General features: G+C 41.0%; 1 protein-coding gene across 1 annotated transcript in view; it reads left to right on the plus strand.

The window, feature by feature from the left end:
- LOC109239486 overlaps window positions 1–22,765 on the plus strand; it is a 26,596-nt gene extending 3,831 nt beyond the window's left edge. Inside the window, exons 2-5 of the mRNA XM_019406060.1 lie at window positions 913–1,170; window positions 1,330–1,410; window positions 1,689–2,464; window positions 22,303–22,765. Of these exons, the coding sequence (XP_019261605.1) occupies window positions 913–1,170; window positions 1,330–1,410; window positions 1,689–2,464; window positions 22,303–22,765 (1,578 nt within the window). The remainder of the gene's footprint in view (window positions 1–912; window positions 1,171–1,329; window positions 1,411–1,688; window positions 2,465–22,302) is intronic.
- Window positions 22,766–23,308: the final 543 nt, after the last annotated feature.

The following is a 23,308-nucleotide window of genomic DNA, read 5'->3' on the forward strand; positions in this document are numbered from 1 at the left end:
ATTAGGATTACTACTACTTTACACCTTTTACTATTTTTTTTACACGTTTTTTTTAAAAAATGCCAAATACATTTTAGGTGCCATAATTTAAATACGAAATTAAACTAAAAAAGCTAACACAAAAATTAAACACACAAATGAAATACGAAAATAGAACACGTAAAGTAAACACAAAAATTAAGCACTAAAATGATACGCAAAAATTATATATTAAAATTAGGAGATGGAACGAGTGCACCATGATTAAATATTGAAACTTGAAGAAATTGCCCAAAATATTGCTCCAAATACTTGACGAATTAATTTGAAGCTTGAAAGTTGCTCCAAAAATTTGCCCAAATACTTGAAACTTGAAAGTTATCACTTGATAGTTGATAGTAACAAAATTGAGAGAATAATATAGATAAAATATTAGAATGTAAGAGATTTGAAAGAGAAGATTGATTTTTTTGTGGGAAAAAATGAAGAAGAATGGGGGTATTTATAGTAGAAAATAGGGCCAAAGTATAATTTAATAAACGTAGGAGTTATATTAAAAGTTTAGGGGGTAGGGGGTGTTTTGCCCGTTTTTGGCCGTTGGCAACGGCTATTTTTGCAATTTAAGTCGTTGCCCAACGACTAGATTTTCAAAAAAAAAATTCACACAGGATGCGGGACGGGACAAACGGGACGAAATTGCCGTCCCGTCCCATCCCGTGACCCGTTTAATATTGGCCCATCCCGTTTAACTTGAAGTGAGACGGGACGGGACGGGACGGGACGGGAGGGCCCGGCCCGTCCCGTTGGACAGCCATGGCTCAGCCTACTCACACTACTCCTCTTGTTGGACCTGCTGCTATGTCTGATGATAGGGCCTCATCTATACCTGGTTTGAGTCAGTAACAATTCTCTCAACTTGTTTCTCTGCTGCAGCAAACTCAAATCAATCATGCACCTGAGCCTCAACCAAATCTGATGGGATCTTCTAACTTTGCTGGTAGTGTTCTTTCCTTGCTTGTTTATACTGGTGATGATTCTCATGCCTGCATGTTTTGTAGTGTAAGTAGAGATGTGTGGATTATAGATAGTGGAGCTACTGATCATATGACCTCCAATAAAGAAATTCTTTCAAATCTGACTCCATTTCCTACTCCTTACTTGGTAACTTTGCCTAATGGTTATAAGGCAAAGGTTACTTGTATTGGTTCCTGTGCTTTACTTCCATCTTTCACTCTTCATCATGTCATGTACAATCCTTCCTTTCAATATAATCTGATTTCTGTACACAAGCTTATTCAACAATTTCATTGTCTTGTCTTGTTTACCTCTATTTCTTGTATTTTGATACAGGACCTTTCCATGAGGAAGCTTCTGGAACTTGGTAAAGTGGACCAAGGACTCTACAAGCTTCTTCTTGATCATCAACTCAATGTAACATCTAACTTTCCTGTTTCTGTTTTTAGAAATAATGTCCAAAAATGTCTTCATTCCTGACCACTCTAGTAAGACTGCACATAATAAGGTAGCTTTGCATACTATTCATGTTGTTCCTTGTAATGATAAGCAGAGCATAAATAAAAATGATGTTCTTTGGCATCATAGATTAGGACATATTCCATTTTCTAAAATGAAAACCATCCCTTCTATTTCTGCTGAATTATCTGCCAAAATAGTCCTTTATATGTCATGTTTGTCCTCTTGCTAGGCAGGCAAGATTACTTTTTTCAGCTAGTTCTACTGTTTCTGATTCCTTGTTTGAGCTAATTCATGTTGACACATGGGGTCCCTACCATACTCAGAGTTATTTTGGGGCAAAATACTTTCTTACCATTGTGGATGACCATAGTAGAGCTACTTGGACTCACTTGTTGCATTCTAAAAGTAATGCTTTTACTATGCTGAAGGCTTTTATTTCCATGGTGAAAACTCAATTTAACCTCTCTGTTAAAAAAATTAGAAGTGATAATGCCTTGGAAATTGGACTTTTCAATTCTGCCTTACAATATTTTTCAGATAATGGAATTATCCATCAGACTACCTGTTCTCACACACCTCAACAAAATGGAATTGTTGAAAGAAAGCATAAGCACTTACTTGAAATAGCTAGAGCCTTAATGTACCAATCTAAGTTACCAACAAAATTTTGGGGAGATTGCATTTTAGCAGCTACTTATTTGATAAACAGATTTCCCTCCACCATCTTACATAACAAATCTCCATTTGAAGTGCTTTATGGCAAGTTGCCCTCTTATTCACATCTTAAGCCCTTTGGGTGTCTTTGTTATGCAATTGTGCCTAAATGTGAGAGGAATAAGTTTGATCCAAGAGTTGTACCTTGTGTTTTTGTTGGTTATCCATTTGGTAAGACAGGTTACAAGTTGTACAATTTATCCACCAAGTGTATTCTTGTCTCTAGGGATGTCATCTTTCATGAATCTGTCTTCCCTTTCTTGTTATCATCTTCTTCATCTTCTAGCTACCTTCTGTTGATACCCAATTTTTCCCTATGTATTTTTATATACACTCAAAATATTCTCAAAATAGTATGTACATGCATATATAAGCATACCCAAGAGTTTTGGTATTTTTCCTTATTTTAAAGATTTTTTAAAATCACTTTGTTGTCTATTTTAATAGTACAAAATTCAATAATTATTTCCAGACTATCATTTTTGGTGAATAATTTATCTTATTCTTATAATTACACCCAGATATAATTAAGGTGACTTTTTGCATATTTTATATAATTTTATTTGGTATTTTTAAAGCTAAATTGCTATGATTGCAATTATAGCCTATTTTTCGGTTAATAGTATTTTATAATTACAAAATCGCTCCTAGTGTTTTTTTTAATTAACATTTATATGTTATTACTCAATTTAGTGCTTTTAATTGGTTTTTAAAACTATTTTAACTATTTTTTATTAAAATAAAAAGGGAAGAAATGGTTGTTTAACATTTAGCCTCGTTCATTTCAATTATAACCCCTTTACATTCCAATTTTAACCACAAATTGAACCCCCAATTTCAACCCCAAAACCCCCGACCTAGTCCTCAAATCACTCGACCCATACCCGATTTAATGACCCGGTCCAGCTTTAATCTAATCTGAGCCGTTAATCAAATGAGATCAACGGCCCAGGTTTTATTTTCAAAATTAAATTCAACAACCCCCCTCCCCCCCCAAACCCCTCATTTCAGAGACGGTCTCTCTCTCTCTCTCTCTCTACACTGACTCTTGCTCTCCCTTCTGTCTAGAACCTTCTGGTTCTCTCCTTCGTCTCCGATGAATCGACCACCTCTCCGGCCACCTCCAGCCTCACCTCTCTCGACCACCAGCCACCGTTAAACCTTGTCTTGTTGATTCCCTCTATCTTCGAGACTCCAGAAGCCTCCACCATGTAAGATGGTTATCGGAAGCTCTGCCTGGTTTGTCTCCAACCTTTCTCCGTTGGTTTATGGTTCGATGGTGCTGCGAGCATCATTATTAACGAGTTTCACAGCCAGGTTCCTTACCTCTCACTGGTTTATTACGAAACCCTAATTTTCTTAAAAATCTTGTCTTTTTAAACGATTTTTAACTTATTCTTTTGTGTTTTACACTACTCTCTACTAGATCTTTTCGATTGTTCAAGTTTTCAACGTTTTGTTCTTCTTTTAAAACTAGGGTTTCCTGAACCCTTTCGAAATCACTATATCTTCTGATCTTTTGAGTATTATGTGTTTATGTTTGTGTTATGTGCTTGTTGGTGTGATCTTCTGGTTACTCTCCGAGTTTCATGCTTTAATTTTGCTATTAGGGTTCCAGCCTTCTATTGATTCTGTGATTTCTTGCTTAGGGTTCTCTGATTTTCGTGCCTATTGTGTTTTATAGGTCTAATTGTTCATCGTTTACCAAATATTCTGCTGATTGTGTGCATCTCTTCGAATCCCTGAATTTGTATATGATTTCCTTAGAAGTTTTACACTGATTTTTGAATCACTTCCTTATTTGTGAAATGCTCTCCTTACTTAGTACTGACTCCCTGTGATTTTCAATTTCATCCGTGATTCTTTGAACTAATTTGTGTGCACAATATGCTGTCCTTATACTTTCCTTACTTGAAATATTCTGTATACTTTTACTACTCCTATTATGGAAATACCAGTCTTGCAAATAATAATTTTCCTTATTTGATACAATTTGTACCCGTTTGAACTATGACTCCTTAATTGAAGGGAGTCCGAGTTTTTAATTGATTCTAATTGGTATTATTTCCATAACTATGATCAGTCTATACGTATTACCTTATTTTCACTTAATTTGAGAGCTATAAGTACCCCCATTCTCTTTTGCATTACACATTGATACATTGCACATCATACACAAGAACAAAAAGGTTCATTGCTCTGAACTCTCTCTTACACACATAAGCATACTCAGTGTTCTCTCTTATTTTCTACACATCCTCTCCCGCTTTCCTGTTGATTACTGATTACTCAGTCGGCTGAAAGCCAAGACTGATTGATCTTTGGGGGCTGCTCCATTATTCTGCCGCTCTATACATTGTTGATTGTTTGGTCTGCATACTACTGCTCACTTCCCTGCACACTACTGCTCTACACTATCTCATCCTTGACTGGTATGCCCTCTATTTGATTTGTAGCATCCAAAACAATATGCTTTTATACATGCTGCACTTTATTTTGTTTCTTCTATGCTTTTACTTATGGTTCTGCTGTCCTTATTGCAACTAGCATGCCCCTGTGTGACTATCCTCCTATTAATCCAGCATGCCTACTGGTTTGCTTAATGCATGTTCTCTCCTACTCCCTAGCCCCAGTACATTCTCAGCATGTGATCATGAGCCCTTTTGGTTGAAACCTGTTAACTGTCTAAGTTTTGAAATGCTTTCCTTTGGTATCTAGGTGCAACTGTGTTGTTACATGTGAACTATTTACCCCACTCCCCTTTTCCCTGTTTGTGTCTACTGCCCGGAACTATATGAGGTATTTTGGTTCTGAGTTTTGTCAAAACTGTCCCATTGTTTTTTCTTTCAAAGCTGATTCTACATGGATCATTCTTTTTTAAAACTGCTTTTCAACTCAATTTCTTTAAAGAAATTTCTATCACTCTCACTACTCCTAGAGTTTAGGTTCTACCCCCCTTCGTGTAAGCATTGCCTTGGGCACCTTTGAGTACCCATTGAACTTTGATGCACAAGGCTGGTAATTCCACACTGCACTTGTTCAAACATTTTTGTAATGTTTGGGTGCTGGTATTGGCCAAGGACCCCCATTGGGCCCTTAGGGAGCTTTGCCGCACCCAAACCATGGTCAAGGCTGTGAAACTCGAAAGAAGTGAGGTTGGAAGATTGGGCCTGGTTAAAGGCTCCCTATAGAGTAGCTTCTTATTTTATTTTTTTCATTATGTAATTTAGCTATCATGGTTTGTAATAATTTGTAAACAACTGATTGGGGTTATAGTGAAATTGGGAGGGATTATGCATGCTTAGTTTAATTAATGGGTAGAAAATATGTCTATAGGGCTTTACTTACCAATTTGTGCAATAGAAGCCATGCGTAGGACATGCATCTTACACCTAGATATCCTGTTTTAGGCTCTTTACTTTCAGATTGTTATACTCACTTTGTGATCAGTTAGTAATCAACAAATAACTGTTATGAAACTACTACCGCATTTAGAGACCATGCTTTAGGAGCTTTATGTGCATTAGACATCATGCTATTTAGGGTTGCAATTGCTGAATGCCTCACTAGCTGTTTAATTTAACAACACAAGTTTGTGTGACTGCGTCTTCTCTTTAAAACTGGAATCAATATGCATGTTCACCATTTTTTTTAAGACAAGAAGGCAATACATACATCGCCTAGGCAAGCTTTAGGCCCAATAATAATAAAGATGATTGATTTTGTTTTACTAGTTTCAAGCTACTCAACCTTTTAACTTTCCCAACTCTTTTACCCGTCTCTCTGAAGTCCACTCTTTTACTGAAAATCTCTTTATCTGGAAACCTGTTTCGTATTTATATGCTCTCACTAATTTCCTGATTCGTGCTCTATTAAGCTTTTAAATTACTGGTACATTTCCGCTCAGGATCACATTATTTTGATACTTGTTTACTTAAACTATTGTATTTTCAAATCTTTTTTTTTAAAACGATGTTTTAACAGTTCCCTCACCTTTACTTACTCAACTGTTTTCTTAGTTGTATTTCTGCAAGTCAAACACTCTTTGGATCACTCAGTTATGGTTAAACCTTCTGCTAAAACTGATCTTTAAACTCGCGATCTTTTAAGACCTTAAATGTGTTTGAGACGTGCTAATTACATGTTTACTTGTGAGGGATCTGTGAGCCTCTTATTTGCCTTTGTATGGTTCCTTTATGTGTAGTCCTACTTGTTATGTATGTCGCCTAGCATTTTGTCCTTTAAACCTAAGGGTTCGGCCTAGACCTTACCTTTTAGGAATAGTGGTCCTAAATACCCTCTAGGACTTATAGGACGGGACGGGTAATAGCACGCAATAAGCATTCGTGACCAATCCACACGTTTAAATAACCTTTACGGGGTGGGAAGGGTAGAATATGGAGATGATGACCGATGCGCTAATATTATGTGTGACCCCTCTTTGAGGAGTGATTGCTGGGTATTGCATTGAAGTGATCCATATTAATCATAAACCTAGGATCCCTTTTCCTTTGTTTGTCTTTGTTTGCTCTCTTTAGAATTGTTTAGACCTTTCAAATCTCTGCTCTCTTTCTACTTGCTTTCACAAGTTTCAATTTAATTGCAAGTCCTTATTTGAGCCTTGATTGATTATTTGTAAAGTCACAACATAGCATGGCCGGGAACCACACTAGTGGATCTTGAGGGGTGCCTAACACCTTCCCCTCAAGATAATTTCTAGCCCTTACCCGAACTCTGGTTTTCAAATTCAAAAACCTTAGTGTCCTAATGCACTTAATCATTAGGTGGCGACTCTTCAAATCCAAAAAAACCCAATTCCCAAACGGGAATAGAGTTGTCTTCCTGAATGTCGTAAACCCGATTTTGCTTTAGAAAAAGGGTGCGTCGACTGCATGGCGACTCTGCTGGGGAATCCTTTAGGCTTTTACCACTTCATGTTATATGTGACTTTACTGTTTTCTTTATTGCTTTGCTTAATACCTTTATTCGAAACTAACTTGTCTTTTTGTTTCCTTTTTCTTTAGCGCTTTCATTTACTGCTTTCTTTCAATACCGTCGTAATTTTCGAGCAATTGTTGTAACCATTATGAACGTGAAAATACGTGACAATCTTTTCATTTTTTGTAATTGCATCTTCAACATCATATTCCACTCGTGCCAAACAAATACCATAGCAACGCTTGATGAGTGGTTGCGCTCTTCCAATATTATTACCCCCTAAATTTTGGCAAAGGCGTATTTGTGGTAAAACTAGTCGATCAGTGGTGCAGTCGACGGTTCCGTGCCTTTCCCTCTTGAGTTGTCCGCTCAAGGGTACCGGTCTAGCACCCCATAGAAGCCTTATCCTGTTTAACTGTTCATGCATCACTGTCCAAACCTAGTCGAGTCAGTTATGCTGTCCACATAATGACTCTTTAAGATAGCCTTATCCAAAGTCCACTGGGTTCCCCTGGGACCCAAACGGACAACACCATACTCTGTGCATTTATTTAGAGAACTAAATGCTGTTTATGCCAATTATTGATTTAAATAGTCGATTTCGGTGGGGGTAAGGGACTAACGCTTTGTTTTGCAGAAAATGAGGCACGAAGTCCCCAGATTCATCATGGTAACCAATATTCACCCGAGATTGCTAAGATGGTGGGAAGACCTTCATTCCAATGAACGGACTCTCGTCCGCAAGTATTTGGGAAACTTGCCCTCCCTTTTGGAAATTCAGCCGGATAACAAAATTATAGAGGCTGCGACCTTATTCTGGTACAGTGATAGATCGGTATTTCGATTTGGGGACCTTGAAATGACCCCGCTGCTCGAGGAAATAGGAGGGTTAGCCGGTATTCCTTGGGAGACTTCGGGTTTGCTCATGCCAGAAAACCGCAAGGGTAAAGGTTTCTTCAAAATGATGGGGTTGAAGAAAAACTCAGATTTGACTTGTTTGAAGGATTCCTATATTCCCTTCGACTACCTGTACGAGAGGTACGGTCATATCAAGTCCTACCGCACCTATCCAGACGAATTCACCCTCACCTCATTGGGGCATATCCACAGGAGGGTTTTCGTCTTCATGTTCTGTTTCTTGGGGATGATAGTGTTTCCCATGAAGAAGGCCAGGATCCACACCAGACTAGCCATGGTCACCAAGACACTAATGGAGGGGATTGAAGGGCAACATTTCAGCATAGTGCCCATGATTGTTGCAGAGATCTACCGAGCTTTAGAAAATTTTCAACGATGGGCCAGTCATTTTGAGGGTTGCAACTTATTACTCCAACTCTGGCTCATAGAACATCTCCAAAAGGGTCGATACCGCCAAGAGCTTCCGCGAAGGCCGTGGAATGATCATATAGCCTTTCACCATCCCAATAGAATGAACTATATGCCTGACATGTTTGCTCGGCCGGGGGATGCTCGAGGATGGGTAGAATTATTTGAAAACTTCAAAGAAGACAAGGTACAGTGGATGTTCGAATGGTTCCCCGTTGGAGAGTTCATCATCCGCTCTCGGGACGCTCCATTTCTCATACTCATTGGTCTGAGGGGAACTTATCCCTATGTCCCTCTCCGGGTCATGAGGCAAGCGGGGAGAAAGCAAGTCGTACCAAAGGTAGATAAGATGAGTCATTTCGGGGCTGATTTCCAAGACGATGATAGCCCATACAAATGTCAAGCCCAACAAATGTGGAACAGCAAGGTCGTCTTGGAGAGGGATTCCATAGAAACTGATAGGTATCATGCCGGTTACACCTCATACTATCCAGGTTGGCTAGAAGAAGATCATGCTGGGTTAGGACAGCCCGGATATGTTCGAGGTCACAGGGTCATCGACGAAAGGGCTGAGATACAGGTTAAGTACAACCAGTTGCGCAAGAGGATTAGGGAGTGCGAGAGCGAGCATCAGGAGATTTAAGAGGCAAATCAAAAGTTAATCGAGGAATGGAAGGATATGGCTGTCAGAGCCAACAAGCGCCTAGGGCATTTGGAGCGAGGGTTAGTAGAGCTGGAAGGGAAGTTCATTCGGAGGATCGAGAATTGCCAAAACGCCGAAGGAAATGAAGGAGGACATTTGGCTAGGGCTTATCTGCTGCTGGGATTACGTGAGCTGGTGACGCTGTTCGATGGAGCCAAAGATGCCGAGTCTGGGGAAGGTCCTTCTGGGACCAAATAGTTAGGAGCTTCTTTTCTTTTCTGCTTTGAAATGTAATAAGGACAACGGCCATTAGTGGCATTTTTTTTACTTTATGCAATTTTAGTGTCGTTTTGGGATTCGTCTCATTTTTATCAATAAAATGAGGCATTTAGCATTATAAGTTCTCCAAATCAACTTGTCGCTAGGCCTACCTCGGGCACAACGAGGCACCCAATTTAGGACACGATTTATATTCTTGTACTATGTGTTTAAATACTGCAATATTTCTTTCACAGAATCCGTACTAACTCGTTACCTTTATGTTGTTTTTACTTTTATTTTTATTCCCCTCCCTAAAAGGTTAGTTCGTGCATTCTGGCATCGTCATCCTACTCCACAAGATCTAAGGGCCCTCCACCTCCTCCTCCTCCAAGTCCTATCAAAAACAGGGGCAAAGCAAAAATGGAAGATTTGAACAACGCCAGAAAGGAGAATTCGGTTGAAAGGGTAGAGGTTCCTCAGGGTATTCAGGTATCCAAAGAAAGTGCCGCTCAGCTCGAACAGAAGTTACTGAAATTTCAAGAAGAACTAGACCAAGTTCGGAACTTGGCAAGTCTGTCATTCTCCCTCACTACTCCAGACATCAACTTTCCCAATGCTCAACACCCCATCCCAAAGCCGCAGAAACAACCCGCTACTCATCAAAATTGCAACACATCCCAACAACACTCCACTCCTCATTCCTGAACCATCAAATGATCATCCCCACCACACTCCCATATATGTGGAAACCTTGCCACACTACACCAAACCCATTACAAACGCACCAGAATCTGATGACAAAGATTCTCTCATCAAGAGCTTGGCTGCCGAGCTCAAGAAATAGACCAGTCGAGTACAAGATGTTGAAGGGAACAAAGGCATTGAAGGGCTGAGTTATGAGGATCTTTGCATCCGGCCAGACGTTGAACTTCCCGAGGGGTACAAACCTCCCAAGTTCGAAATGTTTGATGGCACAGGAGATCCCAGGGTCCATTTGAGGACCTACTGTGATAAGCTGGTCGGCATAGGAAGAGATGAAAAGATTCGCATGAAACTCTTCATGAGAAGTTTGAAAGGCGACGCGCTATCTTGGTACATCAGCCAAGATCCCAAGAAGTGGACAAGCTAGGTAGGAATGGCGTCCGATTTCATGGATAGGTTCAGATTCAATACAGAAAATGCACCAGATGTCTTCTACATCCAGAATCTGAAAAATAAACCTACTGAGACATTTCGCGAGTATGCTACTCGATGGAGATCCGAGGCTGCTAAGGTCAGGCCGGCCTTAGAGGAAGAGCAGATGAACCGATTTTTCGTCCGAGTGCAAGATCTGCAGTATTATGAGAGGTTAATGTTGATAGAGGGCCAGAAATTCTCCGATATCATCAAGCTGGGAGAAAGGATTGAAAAGGGCACTAAGAGCGGAATGGTCACTAATTTTGAAGCACTGCAGGCTACCAACAGAGCCCTGCAATCTGGCGGCGCATCCAAGAAAAAGGACGTGAGTGCCGTGATGGTTTCTCCTAATGTTTGCAACAATCCTTTGCCTGATCATAAGGGTGGTGGTCTGCATATGATCGAAGTAGAAGATGATTGAGACCCCAAAGGGTCAATTCGATTAATTGCCGAAGGTGACGAGCCCAAGAAACCAACAGTCACACTAAATCCAATTATAGACCAGATCCAGCCCTCTGGGGACGCTGAAGTAAACATGTCCGTGCCTCTCGAGTTTGAAACACCATCCTCCATAAAGACTGCAGAGCCAATTGAGGTGGAGTTTGGGTCTCCAAAGGCACCTGCACCATTCGAAGTTGCTGTGTTGCCTCCCAAAATGAGAGTGCCCATTCTTGTGGCAATGTCAGCCGTAACGCCATTCCATACACAGGCCATTCCTTGGGATTACACCGCCGAGGCAAGAAAGAAGGGAAAGACTAGGTCTGAAGAAGCAATTGCAGCGCAGGGTATGACCAGGACTGGCAGAATTTATACTCTGGAGCACTTAGTTGAATCAAGTATGCAGGCCTCTGGACGACCTATTGAAACTGGGCTCGATGATCTCTGGCGGAAGATACAGGCAAAAGAATACTCAGTTGTCGACCAATTAAACAAAACACCAGCACAGATCTCCATTTTAGCTCTACTGCAAAGCTTCGAGACACACAAGAACGCCCTGATGAAGATATTGAGCGAGGCATACGTACCCAGCAATATAACTGGAGGAGAGATGACAAACATGGTCGGACAGGTATTGTAGAGTCATAAAATCACTTTCCACGAGGATGAGTTGCCCCTTGAAGGTTTAGGCCACAACAAAGCGTTGCACATCACTGTGCAATGCGAGGACTATTTCATCACCAGGACTTTGATTGACGGAGGGTCCAGCCTCAATATTTGTCCACTCGTGACCCTCAGAACATTAGGGAAGAGTCTGCATGAAATCAAGGATGGGGCTATCAACGTCAAAGCTTTTGATGGCTCCCAAAGGTCTACTATTGGGGAAATCAGTTTATGTTTGCAAATGGGGCCAACTTGGTTCAATGTTGATTTTCAAGTAATAGACATTCCAGCATCCTACAACTTACTACTAGGACGACCTTGGATCCACGCCGCTGGAGCCGTAGCCTCAACCCTGCACCAGGCAGTGAAGTTCGAGTGGAATCTCCAAGAGGTGATTATTCATGGTGACGGGAGTAACCCCATATACAGTCGCCAAACCATCCCAGCAATTGAAGGAAGAAGGAAGCTAGGAGGAGAAACTTACCACCAGATTGAGCGAGTCAACGCAGTGGACAAAGATAAGTGGTGGGATAACAAGATAGAGAGTATTCTAAACTGGAGCGGGTATGAACCGGGCAAAGGGCTCAGCAAGAATCTCCAGGGAATCACCAAGTCTATCAAACTGAAGAAGCATGGCACCACTTTTGGGTTAGGGTATGGTTATACTTGGGAAGAATTCCAGAACTGGTCGCCACCATGGCGCGGCCCTTAATATCCGCTGGAGCACCCTATACCCCACCTGGAACAGACTTTCCAGGTGGCCGACATTATATATGGGTCGGAGGAAGATGAAGCATTAGCAGCAATGAAGAACCTGTTCTTGGAAGATGAAAATATGGACTGTCACGTCATTCTCGAGGAGGAAGGGGAGGAAGGCCCTTCCATACTGGCAGTGAACCGAGGAGAACGCCTCAGCAATTGGTCCGTCAGAACCACTAGGGCCCGGAGAGCTTCGGGGTAGCAAGGCTGAACAAAGCATTATGCATTATCTGTTATTTTTCGCTAGTTGATTTCCCTTCAGTATTATCTTTGAATTTTGAAAAGAGCTCCGATGTTCAAAACAATTCTTTTAGCATTTATTAAAGCATTTCAGTTTTTATAAATCTCGCTCTTATTATCTCTTTTCTCCGCCATTTACTTTACTTTACACAGCATTACTATTACTTATCTTGATGAACCGATGAATGTGACATGCAACGAGGTAACGCGACAAACGGATATAGACTCAGAAGAAGATGAAATACCAGAAGAGATCGTTAAAGAGGTCGAGGACTTTGAGAATAGACCTAAGTCTAACCTGGACGAGACTGAGGTCATCAACCTCGGGGATGCAAAGAATGTCAAGGAAACGCGCATCAGTGTTCACCTGTCACCATCAGAAAAGAAAGAGTACACGGAGTTCTTAAAGGAATATGAGGACATATTTGCCTGGTCATATGATGATATGACCGGTCTCAGTACATCTATCGTAGCTCACAAATTGCCAACAGGTCCGACATGTCCGCCGGTAAAGCAGAAGCTCAGAAAGTTAAAGCCAAACATGAGTTTGAAAATCAAGGAGGAAGTTACCAAACAAGTCAAAGCCAAGGTCCTCAGAGTAGTGGAGTATCCAACATGGTTGGCCAACATTGTGCCAGTGCCAAAGAAGGACGGGAAGGTCAGAGTCTGTGTCGACTACCGGGACCTCAACTGGGCCAGTCCGAAAGACGACTTCCCCTTGCCGAACATACACATCCTGATTGATAACTGCGCCAAGCACGAGTTGCAGTAATTTGTCGATTGTTTTGCTGGGTATCATCAGATATGGATGGACGAAGAAGACGCGGAGAAAACGGCTTTCATTACACCGTGGGGGATGTATTGTTACAAGATGATGCCGGTCGGATTAAAGAATGCTGGGGCCACCTACATGAGGGCCATGACTACTATTTTCCATGACATGATGCACAAAGAGATCGATGTGTATGTAGACGATGTCATCATCAAATCCAAGAAAGCCACTGACCACATGAAAGACCTGAGGAAGTTCTTCAACAAATTGAGAAGGTATAACTTGAAACTTAATCCCGCCAAATGTGCATTCGGGGTTCCTGCCGGAAAACTGCTTGGGTTCATCGTAAGTCGACGAGGAATAGAACTAGATCCATCAAAGGTTAAGGCCATTCAAGACTTGCCACCGCCAAAGAACAAGAAAGAGGTTATGAGTTTCTTGGGGAGACTCAACTACATCAGCCGGTTCATAGCCCAGTCCACAGTCATTTGCGAACCAATCTTTAAGATATTAAAGAAGGACGCCGCCACTAAATGGACTGAGGATTCTCAGAAAGCTTTCGACAGAATCAAGGAATACCTATCAACGCCGCCAGTTCTGGTTCCGCCCGAACCAGGCAGACCGCTATTGCTCTACCTTGCAGTACTGGATGGAGCATTCGGTTGTGTTTTGGGACAACATGATGAAACGAGGAGAAAAGAGCAAGCCATCTACTATCTCAGTAAAAAGTTCACCCCGTACGAGGCCCGGTATTCCCTACTAGAACGCACGTGTTGTGCTCTGTCTTGGGTAGCTCAGAAGTTGAGGCATTATTTCTGTGCCTACACCACCTATCTCATATCGAGGATGGATCCGCTAAAGTACATCTTTCAGAAGCCCATGCCCATGGGCAAACTGGCCAAATGGAAAATATTGCTGAGTGAGTTTGATATTGTCTACGTGACTCAGAAAGCGATCAAAGGACAAGCACTAGCCGATCATCTTGCCGAAAACCCCGTGGGCGGAGAATACGAGCCTCTAAAGACGTGTTTCCCTGACGAGGAAGTCTCCTTCGTAGGAGAAGACATTGCAGAATCCTATGATGGCTGGAGAATGTTTTTCGATGGAGCAGCAAACTTTAAGGGAGTTGGCATAGGAGCAGTTCTAGTATCAGAAACAGACCAACATTATCCGGTGTCCGCCAAACTCAGGTTCCCGTGCACCAACAACATGGCCGAGTACGAAGCCTGCATCTTAGGGCTCAAACTAGCCATTGACATGAACGTTCAGGAGTTACTAGTGATCGGGGACTCAGATTTGCTCATACATCAGGTCCGAGAAGAATGGGCAACCAAGAACTCCAAGATACTCCCATATTTGCATCACGTACAAGAGTTGAGGAAGAGATTTGCAAAAACGGAATTCCGACACGTTCCCAGAGTACAGAATGAGTTTGCCGATGCATTGGCCACTCTATCATCCATGATTCAACATCCGGATAAGAACTTCATTGATCCTATTCCAGTAAAGATCCAGGATCAACCCGCCTACTGTGCTCATGTCGAGGAAGAAGCAGACGGAAAGCCATGGTTCCATGACATTAAGAAATATTTGTCAACAGGAGAGTATCCAGAACTTGCCAACACTACTCAGAAGCGCACACTGCAAAGGTTATCCAATCACTTCTTTCACAGCGGAGGAATCCTGTACAGGAGGACTCCCGATTTGGGATTACTAAGGTGTGTCGAGGCAAGGGAAGCATCCAGGTTGTTGGAAGAAGTTCATGCAGGGACCTGTGGTCCGCATATGAATGGTTTTGTCTTAGCCAAGAAAATACTCCGAGCTGGTTATTTCTGGATGACTATGGAGACAGACTGCATCCAGTATGTCCGAAAGTGCCACCGCTGTCAGATACATGCAGATATGATAAAGGTGCCTCCTAACGAGCTCAATGCAACAAGCTCACCATGGCCGTACGCCGCTTGGGGAATGGATGTCATCGGACCTATCGAGCCTGCCGCATCAAACGGGCACAGGTTCATCCTAGTGGCAATTGATTACTTCACAAAATGGGTTGAAGCAGCATCATATAAGGCAGTGACCAAGAAGGTTGTGGCAGACTTTGTCCGCGATCGTATCATTTGCCGATTCGGCGTCCCAGAGTCAATCATCACTGACAATGGTTCCAATCTCAACAGCGACCTGATGAAAGCAATGTGTGAAACCTTCAGGATCAAGCACAAGAACTCCACAGCCTACAGGCCGAAGATGAATGGAGCTGTAGAAGCAGCCAACAAGAATATCAAGAAGATACTAAGGAAGATGATAGAGAAGCATAAGCAGTGGCATGAGAAGTTATCATTTTCCTTATTGGGATACCGCACCACAGTCCGCACATCAACCGGGACAACTCCCTATATGCTGGTTTATGGTACGGAGGCGGTCATTCCCGCCGAGGTAGAAATTCCCTCCTTGAGGATCATACAAGAAGCAGGATTAGAGGATGCAGAATGGGTAAAAGGTCGCTACGAGCAGCTAGCCCTTATAGATGGGAAAAGAATGAATGCAGTTTGCCATGGTCAGCTTTATCAGAATAGAATGACCAGAGCTTTCAACAAGAGAGTAAGACCAAGACAGTTCGCGCCAGGGCAGTTGGTACTGAAAAAGATTTTTCCGCATCAAGATGAAGCCAAAGGGAAATTCTCTCCCAACTGGCAAGGTCCGTACATGGTTCACCAGGTTCTAACCGGGGGAGCCCTCATACTCGCAGAGATGGATGGAGAAGTCTGGCCAAAGCCAATTAATTCAGATGCAGTCAAATGCTATTATGTGTAATCATTATGATTTCTGTATGATGTAATTTCAACTACGCCTGACCTGATTCCCGTTTAAGAGGGGATACGTAGGCAGCCCTATAGGTTCGGTCACAATTCAATAAATTTCCATTTTTCCCCGATACTGGAAACTGGGGCAGAATTTTGAGGAGGACCCTCAAAATTCCGAAGTTGATCTCTGCCAATCACCGCGCACCGGCCTAGTAAACTGGGGCAGAATTTTGAGGAGGACCCTCAAAATTCCGGAGCAAAAGAGGTTGCGATATCTTGAACTGTGTCGCAGTCGTCGGTTCATCTAAAAACATTTTCTCTATTACGTATTTACATCATATTTTATTATTTTGCTAAATCATGCATAAATACTATCAGAACAGCTTTGTCAGCAACGCTACCCCAATGAAAGCAAGAGCCGAGTAGGACGAGCGCAGTCCGCAGGAAGACGAACTAACCTTCCCCCTTGACAAAACTCACGATCTTTCTTTGAATGCTGGTACCCCAAGACACAGAATCATCGGATACGGTTACAAACTCATACTTTTCAGGAATACAACTCCCAGAATCATCACCCATTTTCAAGTGCTACTCGCACGCAACATCCCCAGCAGCCACAGTGACAATCAACTAGCAGCTATCGTCTCTCAGCTAAGAAATTTTGTCACTCTTCACCTCTATTTTCGCACACTGCATAAGGCTACTTTTCTGCCTTTCGAGACTAAGCATTGTCTCCATCTGCATTTTCTTGCATTACATAAGGCTACTTTTCTGCCTTTCGAGACTAAGCATTGTCTCCATCTGCATTTTTCTTGCATTGCATAACGCTACTTTTCTGCCTTCCGAGACTAAGCACTGTTTCCATCTGCATTCTCTACATTGCACAAGGCTACCTTTCTGCCTTCCGAGGTTGAGCTCTACCTCCATCTTGCATTTTTCTTGCATTGCATAAGGCTACCTTTCTGCCTTCCGAGACTAAGCTTTGTCTCCTCCTGCATGGCTGAAATACAACTTTATTTAAATCTCTGCATGGCTGAAATATCACCAACTTTATTTAAATCTCTGCATGGCTGAAATATCACCAGCTTTATTCAAATCTTTGCATGGCTGAAATATCGCCAACTGCATTTAAATCTCTATATCGGTTGAAAGATCGCCAGTTTATATTTAATCATTCATCGGCTGAAATATCGCCAAATCCTGCATTTCATCGGCTGAAATATCGCCAAATCCTGCATTTCATCGGCTGAAATATCGCCAAATCCTGCATTTCATGGGCTGAAATATCGCCAAATCCTGCATTTCATGGGTTCAAATATCGCCAAATTGTCCAAAGGCGTCATTGTTCGGAGGCACCATTTTCATAGCCCGAGAACGCCATGCCATGGCCCGAGGACCCCGCTTTATATTCTGCACATCATCATTCAAAGGCATCATGGTTCGGAGGCACCATTATCATAGCCCGAGAGCATCATTTCATAGCCTGCGAATCCTTTATTATGCGCTTCATGGCCTAGGACATCATGGTCTGAGGACGTCGACAACCATCCAAAGACAACATTCATGGTCCAAAGGTAACTTGCATCACGTTTAAATTTACGCACATTATACGTTGTATTGCTCACTTGGAGGTACGCCGGCTAGCAACAACCATCTCAACAGGAGCGATCCCGCTCCAGTTCCCGCAGCCTATCAGATTTCAGCTACAACCTAAACATCGCGTCCGTCCTTTTCGAAACTCTATTGGCATACTCCGCCGATGGATCCCGAACTACATATGGCCTGATTCCTATAAAACCAGGGATATGTAGGCAGCTCAAGAACCAGAGCTTGGTCGAAATTCTTTGCAAATCACCTCTTTCAGTCAAAATTAGCCATCCTATCTTTACCCGATAACTCTTTCATCCTTCCCGGGTAAAGAGGGGCAGCTGTTGATACCCAATTTTTCCCTATATATTTTTATATACACTCAAAATATTCTCAAAATAGTATGTACATGCATATATAAGCATACCCAAGAGTTTTGGTATTTTTCCTTATTTTAAAGATTTTTTAAAATCACTTTGTTGTCTATTTAGTACAAAATTCAATAATTATTTCCAGACTATCATTTTTGGTGAATAATTTATCTTATTCTCATATTTACACCCAGATATAATTAAGGTGATTTTTTGCATATTTTATATAATTTTATTTGGTATTTTTAAAGCTAAATTGCTATAATTGCAATTATAGCCTATTTTCCGATTAATAGTATTTTATAATTACAAAATCGCTCCCAGTGTTTTTTTAATTAACATTTATATGTTATTACTCAACTTAGTGCTTTTAATTGGTTTTTAAAACTATATTAACTATTTTTATTAAAATAAAAAGAGAAGAAATGGCTGTTTAACATTTAGCCCCGTTCATTTCAGTTATAACCCCTTTACATTCCAATTTTAACTAGAAATTGAACCCCCAATTTCAACCCCAAAACCCCCGACCCAGTCCTCAAATCACCCAACCTATATCCGATTTAATGACCCGGTCCAACTTTAATCTAATCTGAGCCGTTAATCAAATGAGATCAACGGCCCAGGTTTTATTTCCAAAATTAAATTCAACAACCCCCCCCCAAACCCCCTCCATTTCAGAGACGGTCTCTCTCTCTCTCTCTCTCTCTACACTGACTCTTGCTCTCCCTTCTGTCTAGAACCTTCTGGTTCTCTCCTTCGTCTCCGATGAATCGACCGCCTCTCCGGCCACCTCCAGCCTCACCTCTCTCAACCACCAGTCACCGTTAAACCTTGTCTTGTTGATTCCCTCTATCTTCGAGACTCCAGAAGCCTCCACTATGCAAGATGGTCATCGGAAGCTCTGCCTGGTTTGTCTCCGACCTTTCTCCGTTGGTTTATGGTTCGATGGTGCTGCGAGCATCATTATTAACGAGTTTCACAGCCAGGTTCCTTACCTCTCACTGGTTTATTACGAAACCCTAATTTTCTTAAAAACCTTGTCTTTTTAAACGATTTTTAACTTATTCTTTTGTGTTTTACACTACTCTCTACTAGATCTTTTCGATTGTTCAAGTTTTCAACGTTTTGTTCTTCTTTTAAAACTAGGGTTTCCTGAACCCTTTCGAAATCACTATATCTTCTGATCTTTTGAGTATTATGTGTTTATGTTTGTGTTATGTGCTTGTTGGTGTGATCTTCTGGTTACTCTCCGAGTTCTATGCTTTAATTTTGCTATTAGAGTTCCAGCCTTCTATTGATTCTGTGATTTCTTGCTTAGGGTTCTCTGATTTTCATGCCTATTGTGTTTTATAGGTCTAATTGTTCATCGTTTACCAAATATTCTGCTGATTTTTTGCATCTCTTCGAATCCCTGAATTTGTATATGTTTTCCTTAGAAGTTTTACACTGATTTTTGAATCACTTCCTTATTTGTGAAATGCTCTCCTTACTTAGTACTGATTCCCTGTGATTTTCAATTTCATCTGTGATTCTTTGAACTAATTTGTGTGCACAATATGCTGTCCTTATACTTTCCATACTTAAAATATTCTGTATACTTTTACTACTCCTATTATGGAAATACCAGTTTTGCAAATAATAATTTTCCTTATTTGATACAATTTGTACCCGTTTGAACTATGACTCCTTAATTGAAGGGAGTCCGAGTTTTTAATTGATTCTAATTGGTATTATTTCCATAACTATGATCAGTCTATACGTATTACCTTATTTTCACTTAATTTGAGAGCAATAAGTACCCCCATTCTCTTTTGCATTACACACTGATACATTGCACATTACACACAAGAACAAAAAAGTTCATTGCTCTGAACTCTCTCTTACACACATAAGCATACTTGGTGTTCTCTCTTGTTTTCTATACATCCTCTCCCACTTTCCTGTTGACTACTGATTATTCAGTCGGCTGAAAGCCAAGACTGAGTGATCTTTGGGGGCTGCTCATTATTCTACTGGTCTATACATTGCTGATTGTTTGGTCTGCATACTACTGCTCACTTCCCTGCACACTACTGCTCTACACTATCTCATCCTTGACTGGTATGCCCTCTATTTGATTTGTAGTATCCAAAACAATATGCTTTTATACATGCTGCACTTTATTTTGTTTCTTCTATGCTTTTACTTATGGTTCTGCTGTCTTATTGCAACTAGCATGCCCCTGTGTGATTATCCTTCTATTAATCCGGCATGCCTACTGGTTTGCTTAATACATGTTCTCTCCTACTTCCTAGCCCCAGTACATTCTCAGCATGTGATCATGAGCCCTTTTGGTTAAACCTGTTGACTGTCTAAGTTTTGAAATGCTTTCCTTTGGTATCTAGGTGCAACTGTGTTGTTACATGTGAACTATTTGCCCCCACTTCCCTTTTCCTGTTTGTGTTTACTGCCCGAAATTGTATGAGGTATTTTGGTTCTGAGTTTTGTCAAAGTTGTCCCATTGTTTTTCTTTCAAAGCTGGTTCTACATGGATCATTCTTTTTTAAAACTGCTTTTCAACTCAATTTCTTTAAAGAAAATTCTATCACTCTCACTACTCCTAGAGTTTAGGTTCTACCCCCCTTCGTGTAAGCATTGCCTTGGGCACCTTTGAGTACCCATTGAACTTTGATGCACAAGGCTGGTAATTCCACACTGCACTTGTTCAAACATTTTGTAATGTTTGGGTGCTGGTATTGGCCAAGGACCCGCATTGGGCCCTTAGGGAGCTTTGGCGCACCCAAACCATGGTCAAGGCTGTGAAACTCGAAAGAAGTGAGGTTGGAAGATTGGGCCTGGTTGAAGGCTCCCTATAGAGTAGCTTCTTATTTTATTTTTTTCATTATGTAATTTAGCTATCATGGTTTGTAATAATTTTTAAACAATTGATTGGGGTTATAGTGAAATTGGGAGGGATTATGCATGCTTAGTTTAATTAATGGGTAGAAAATATGTCTATAGGGCTTTACTTACCAATTTGTGCAATAGAAGCCATGCGTAGGACATGCATCTTACACCTAGATATCCTGTTTTAGGCTCTTTACTTTCAGATTGTTATACTCACTTTGTGATCAGTTAGTAATCAACAAATAACTGTTATGAAACTACTACTGCATTTAGAGACCATGCTTTAGGAGCTTTATGTGCATTAGAAATCATGTTATTTAGGGTTGCAATTGCTGAACGCCTGACTAGCTGTTCAATTTAACAACATAAGTTTGTTTGACTGCGTCTTCTCTTTAAAACTGGAATCAATATGCATGTTCACCACTTTTTTTTTAAGACAAGAAGGCAATACATACATTGCCTAGGCAAGCTTTAGGCCCAATAATAATAAAGATGATTGATTTTGTTTTACTAGTTTCAAGCTACTCAACCTTTTAACTTTCCCATTTCTTTTACCCGTCTCTCTGAAGTCCACTCTTTTACTGAAAATCTCTTTATCTGGAAACCTATTTCGTATTTATATGCTCCCACTAATTTCCTGATTCGTGCTCTATTAAGCTTTTAAATTACTGGTACCTTTCCGCCCAGGCTCACGTTATTTTGATACTTGTTTACTTAAACTATTGTATTTTCAAATCCTTTTTTTTAAAACGATGTTTTAACAGTTCCCTCACCTTTACTTACTCAACTGTTTTCTTAGTTATATTTTTGCAAGTCAAACACTCTTTGGATCACTCAGTTGTAGTTAAACCTTCTGCTAAAACTGATCTTTAAACTCGCGTTCTTTTAAGACCTTAAATGTGTTTGAGACGTGCTAATTACATGTTTACTTGTGAGGGATCTGTGAGCCTCTTATTTGCCTTTGTATGGTTCCTTTATGTGTAGTCCTACTTGTTATGTATGTCGCCTAGCAGTTTGTCCTTTAAACCTAAGGGTTCAGCCTAGACCTTACCTTGTAGGAATAGTGGTCCTAAATACCCTCTAGGACTTATAGGACGGGACAGGTAATAGCACGCAATAAGCATTCGTGACCAATCCACACATTTAAATAACCTTTACGGGGTGGGAAGGGTAGAATATGGAGATGATGACCGATGCGCTAATATCATGTGCGACCCCAAACGGGAATAGAGTTGTCTTCCGAATGTCGTAAACCCGATTTCGCTTTAGAAAAAGGGGGCGTCGACACCTACAATGTTCTGCTTCTATACCAATTTCACCTGTTGGTTCTGATCCTCTCTTATGTACTACTCCTTCCCATTCTTTTCCTGTTGATCCACCATCTCCTAATACTTCACCTTCTGTTGATGCTTCTTCCTCCCCTATTCCTTCTGTTCCTTCTCCTAATACTGTCATTCCTCTAGATCTTCCCTCTACATCTGCTCATTCACATTCTTCCTCTCTCCCTATAACTAGAAAAAGTAGCAGACCTCACACCTTGCCCTCACATCTTAGTGACTTTGTTGTGAAACTTCCTCCTTCCATTTTCAACTCCACTACTTTATCTCTCTATGATGCACACACAACTGAAGTTGAGCCTCATTCATATTCTCAGGCAGCTACCAGTTTAGTCTGGCAGGAATCCATGAGAAAAGAATTTGAGGCCTTAGAAGCTAATAACACTTGTCCATAGTTGAATTACCTAAGGGTAAGAAGCCTATTGGGTGTAAATGGGTGTATAAAATTAAGTACAAAGCTGATGGAAGTGTAGAAAGATATAAGGAAAGGTTGGTAGTTAGGGGTGACACACAAATTGAAGGTATTGACTATAATAAAATATTTTCTCCGGTTGTCAAAATGTGTACCATTAGGTGTCTAGTTGCCTTTGCCATTAAAAAGGGGTGGTCCTTGTATCAGTTGGATGTGAATAATGCTTTTCTTCATGGGGACTTAGATGAAAAGATATATATGAAGCTTCCCCAAGGCCTCACAGTTTCTTCTTCTTCTCATTGTACTTCTCTTTTGGTTTGTAAGTTGCAAAAGTCCCTTTATGGTTTAAAACAAGCATCTAGACAATGGTATGCTAAGTTGTCACAAGCACTTTGCACTAGAGGTTATACACATTCTTTAAATGATTGCTCCCTTTTCATTAAAAGATCATATTGATCTACTATTTTTCTTGATGTCTATGTGGACGACATTATTCTCACTGGGGATGATCCTCAAGAGATCAGTG

Source organism: Nicotiana attenuata, unplaced genomic scaffold, assembly GCF_001879085.1.
Source record: "Nicotiana attenuata strain UT unplaced genomic scaffold, NIATTr2, whole genome shotgun sequence".
Lineage (NCBI taxonomy): Eukaryota > Viridiplantae > Streptophyta > Magnoliopsida > Solanales > Solanaceae > Nicotiana > Nicotiana attenuata.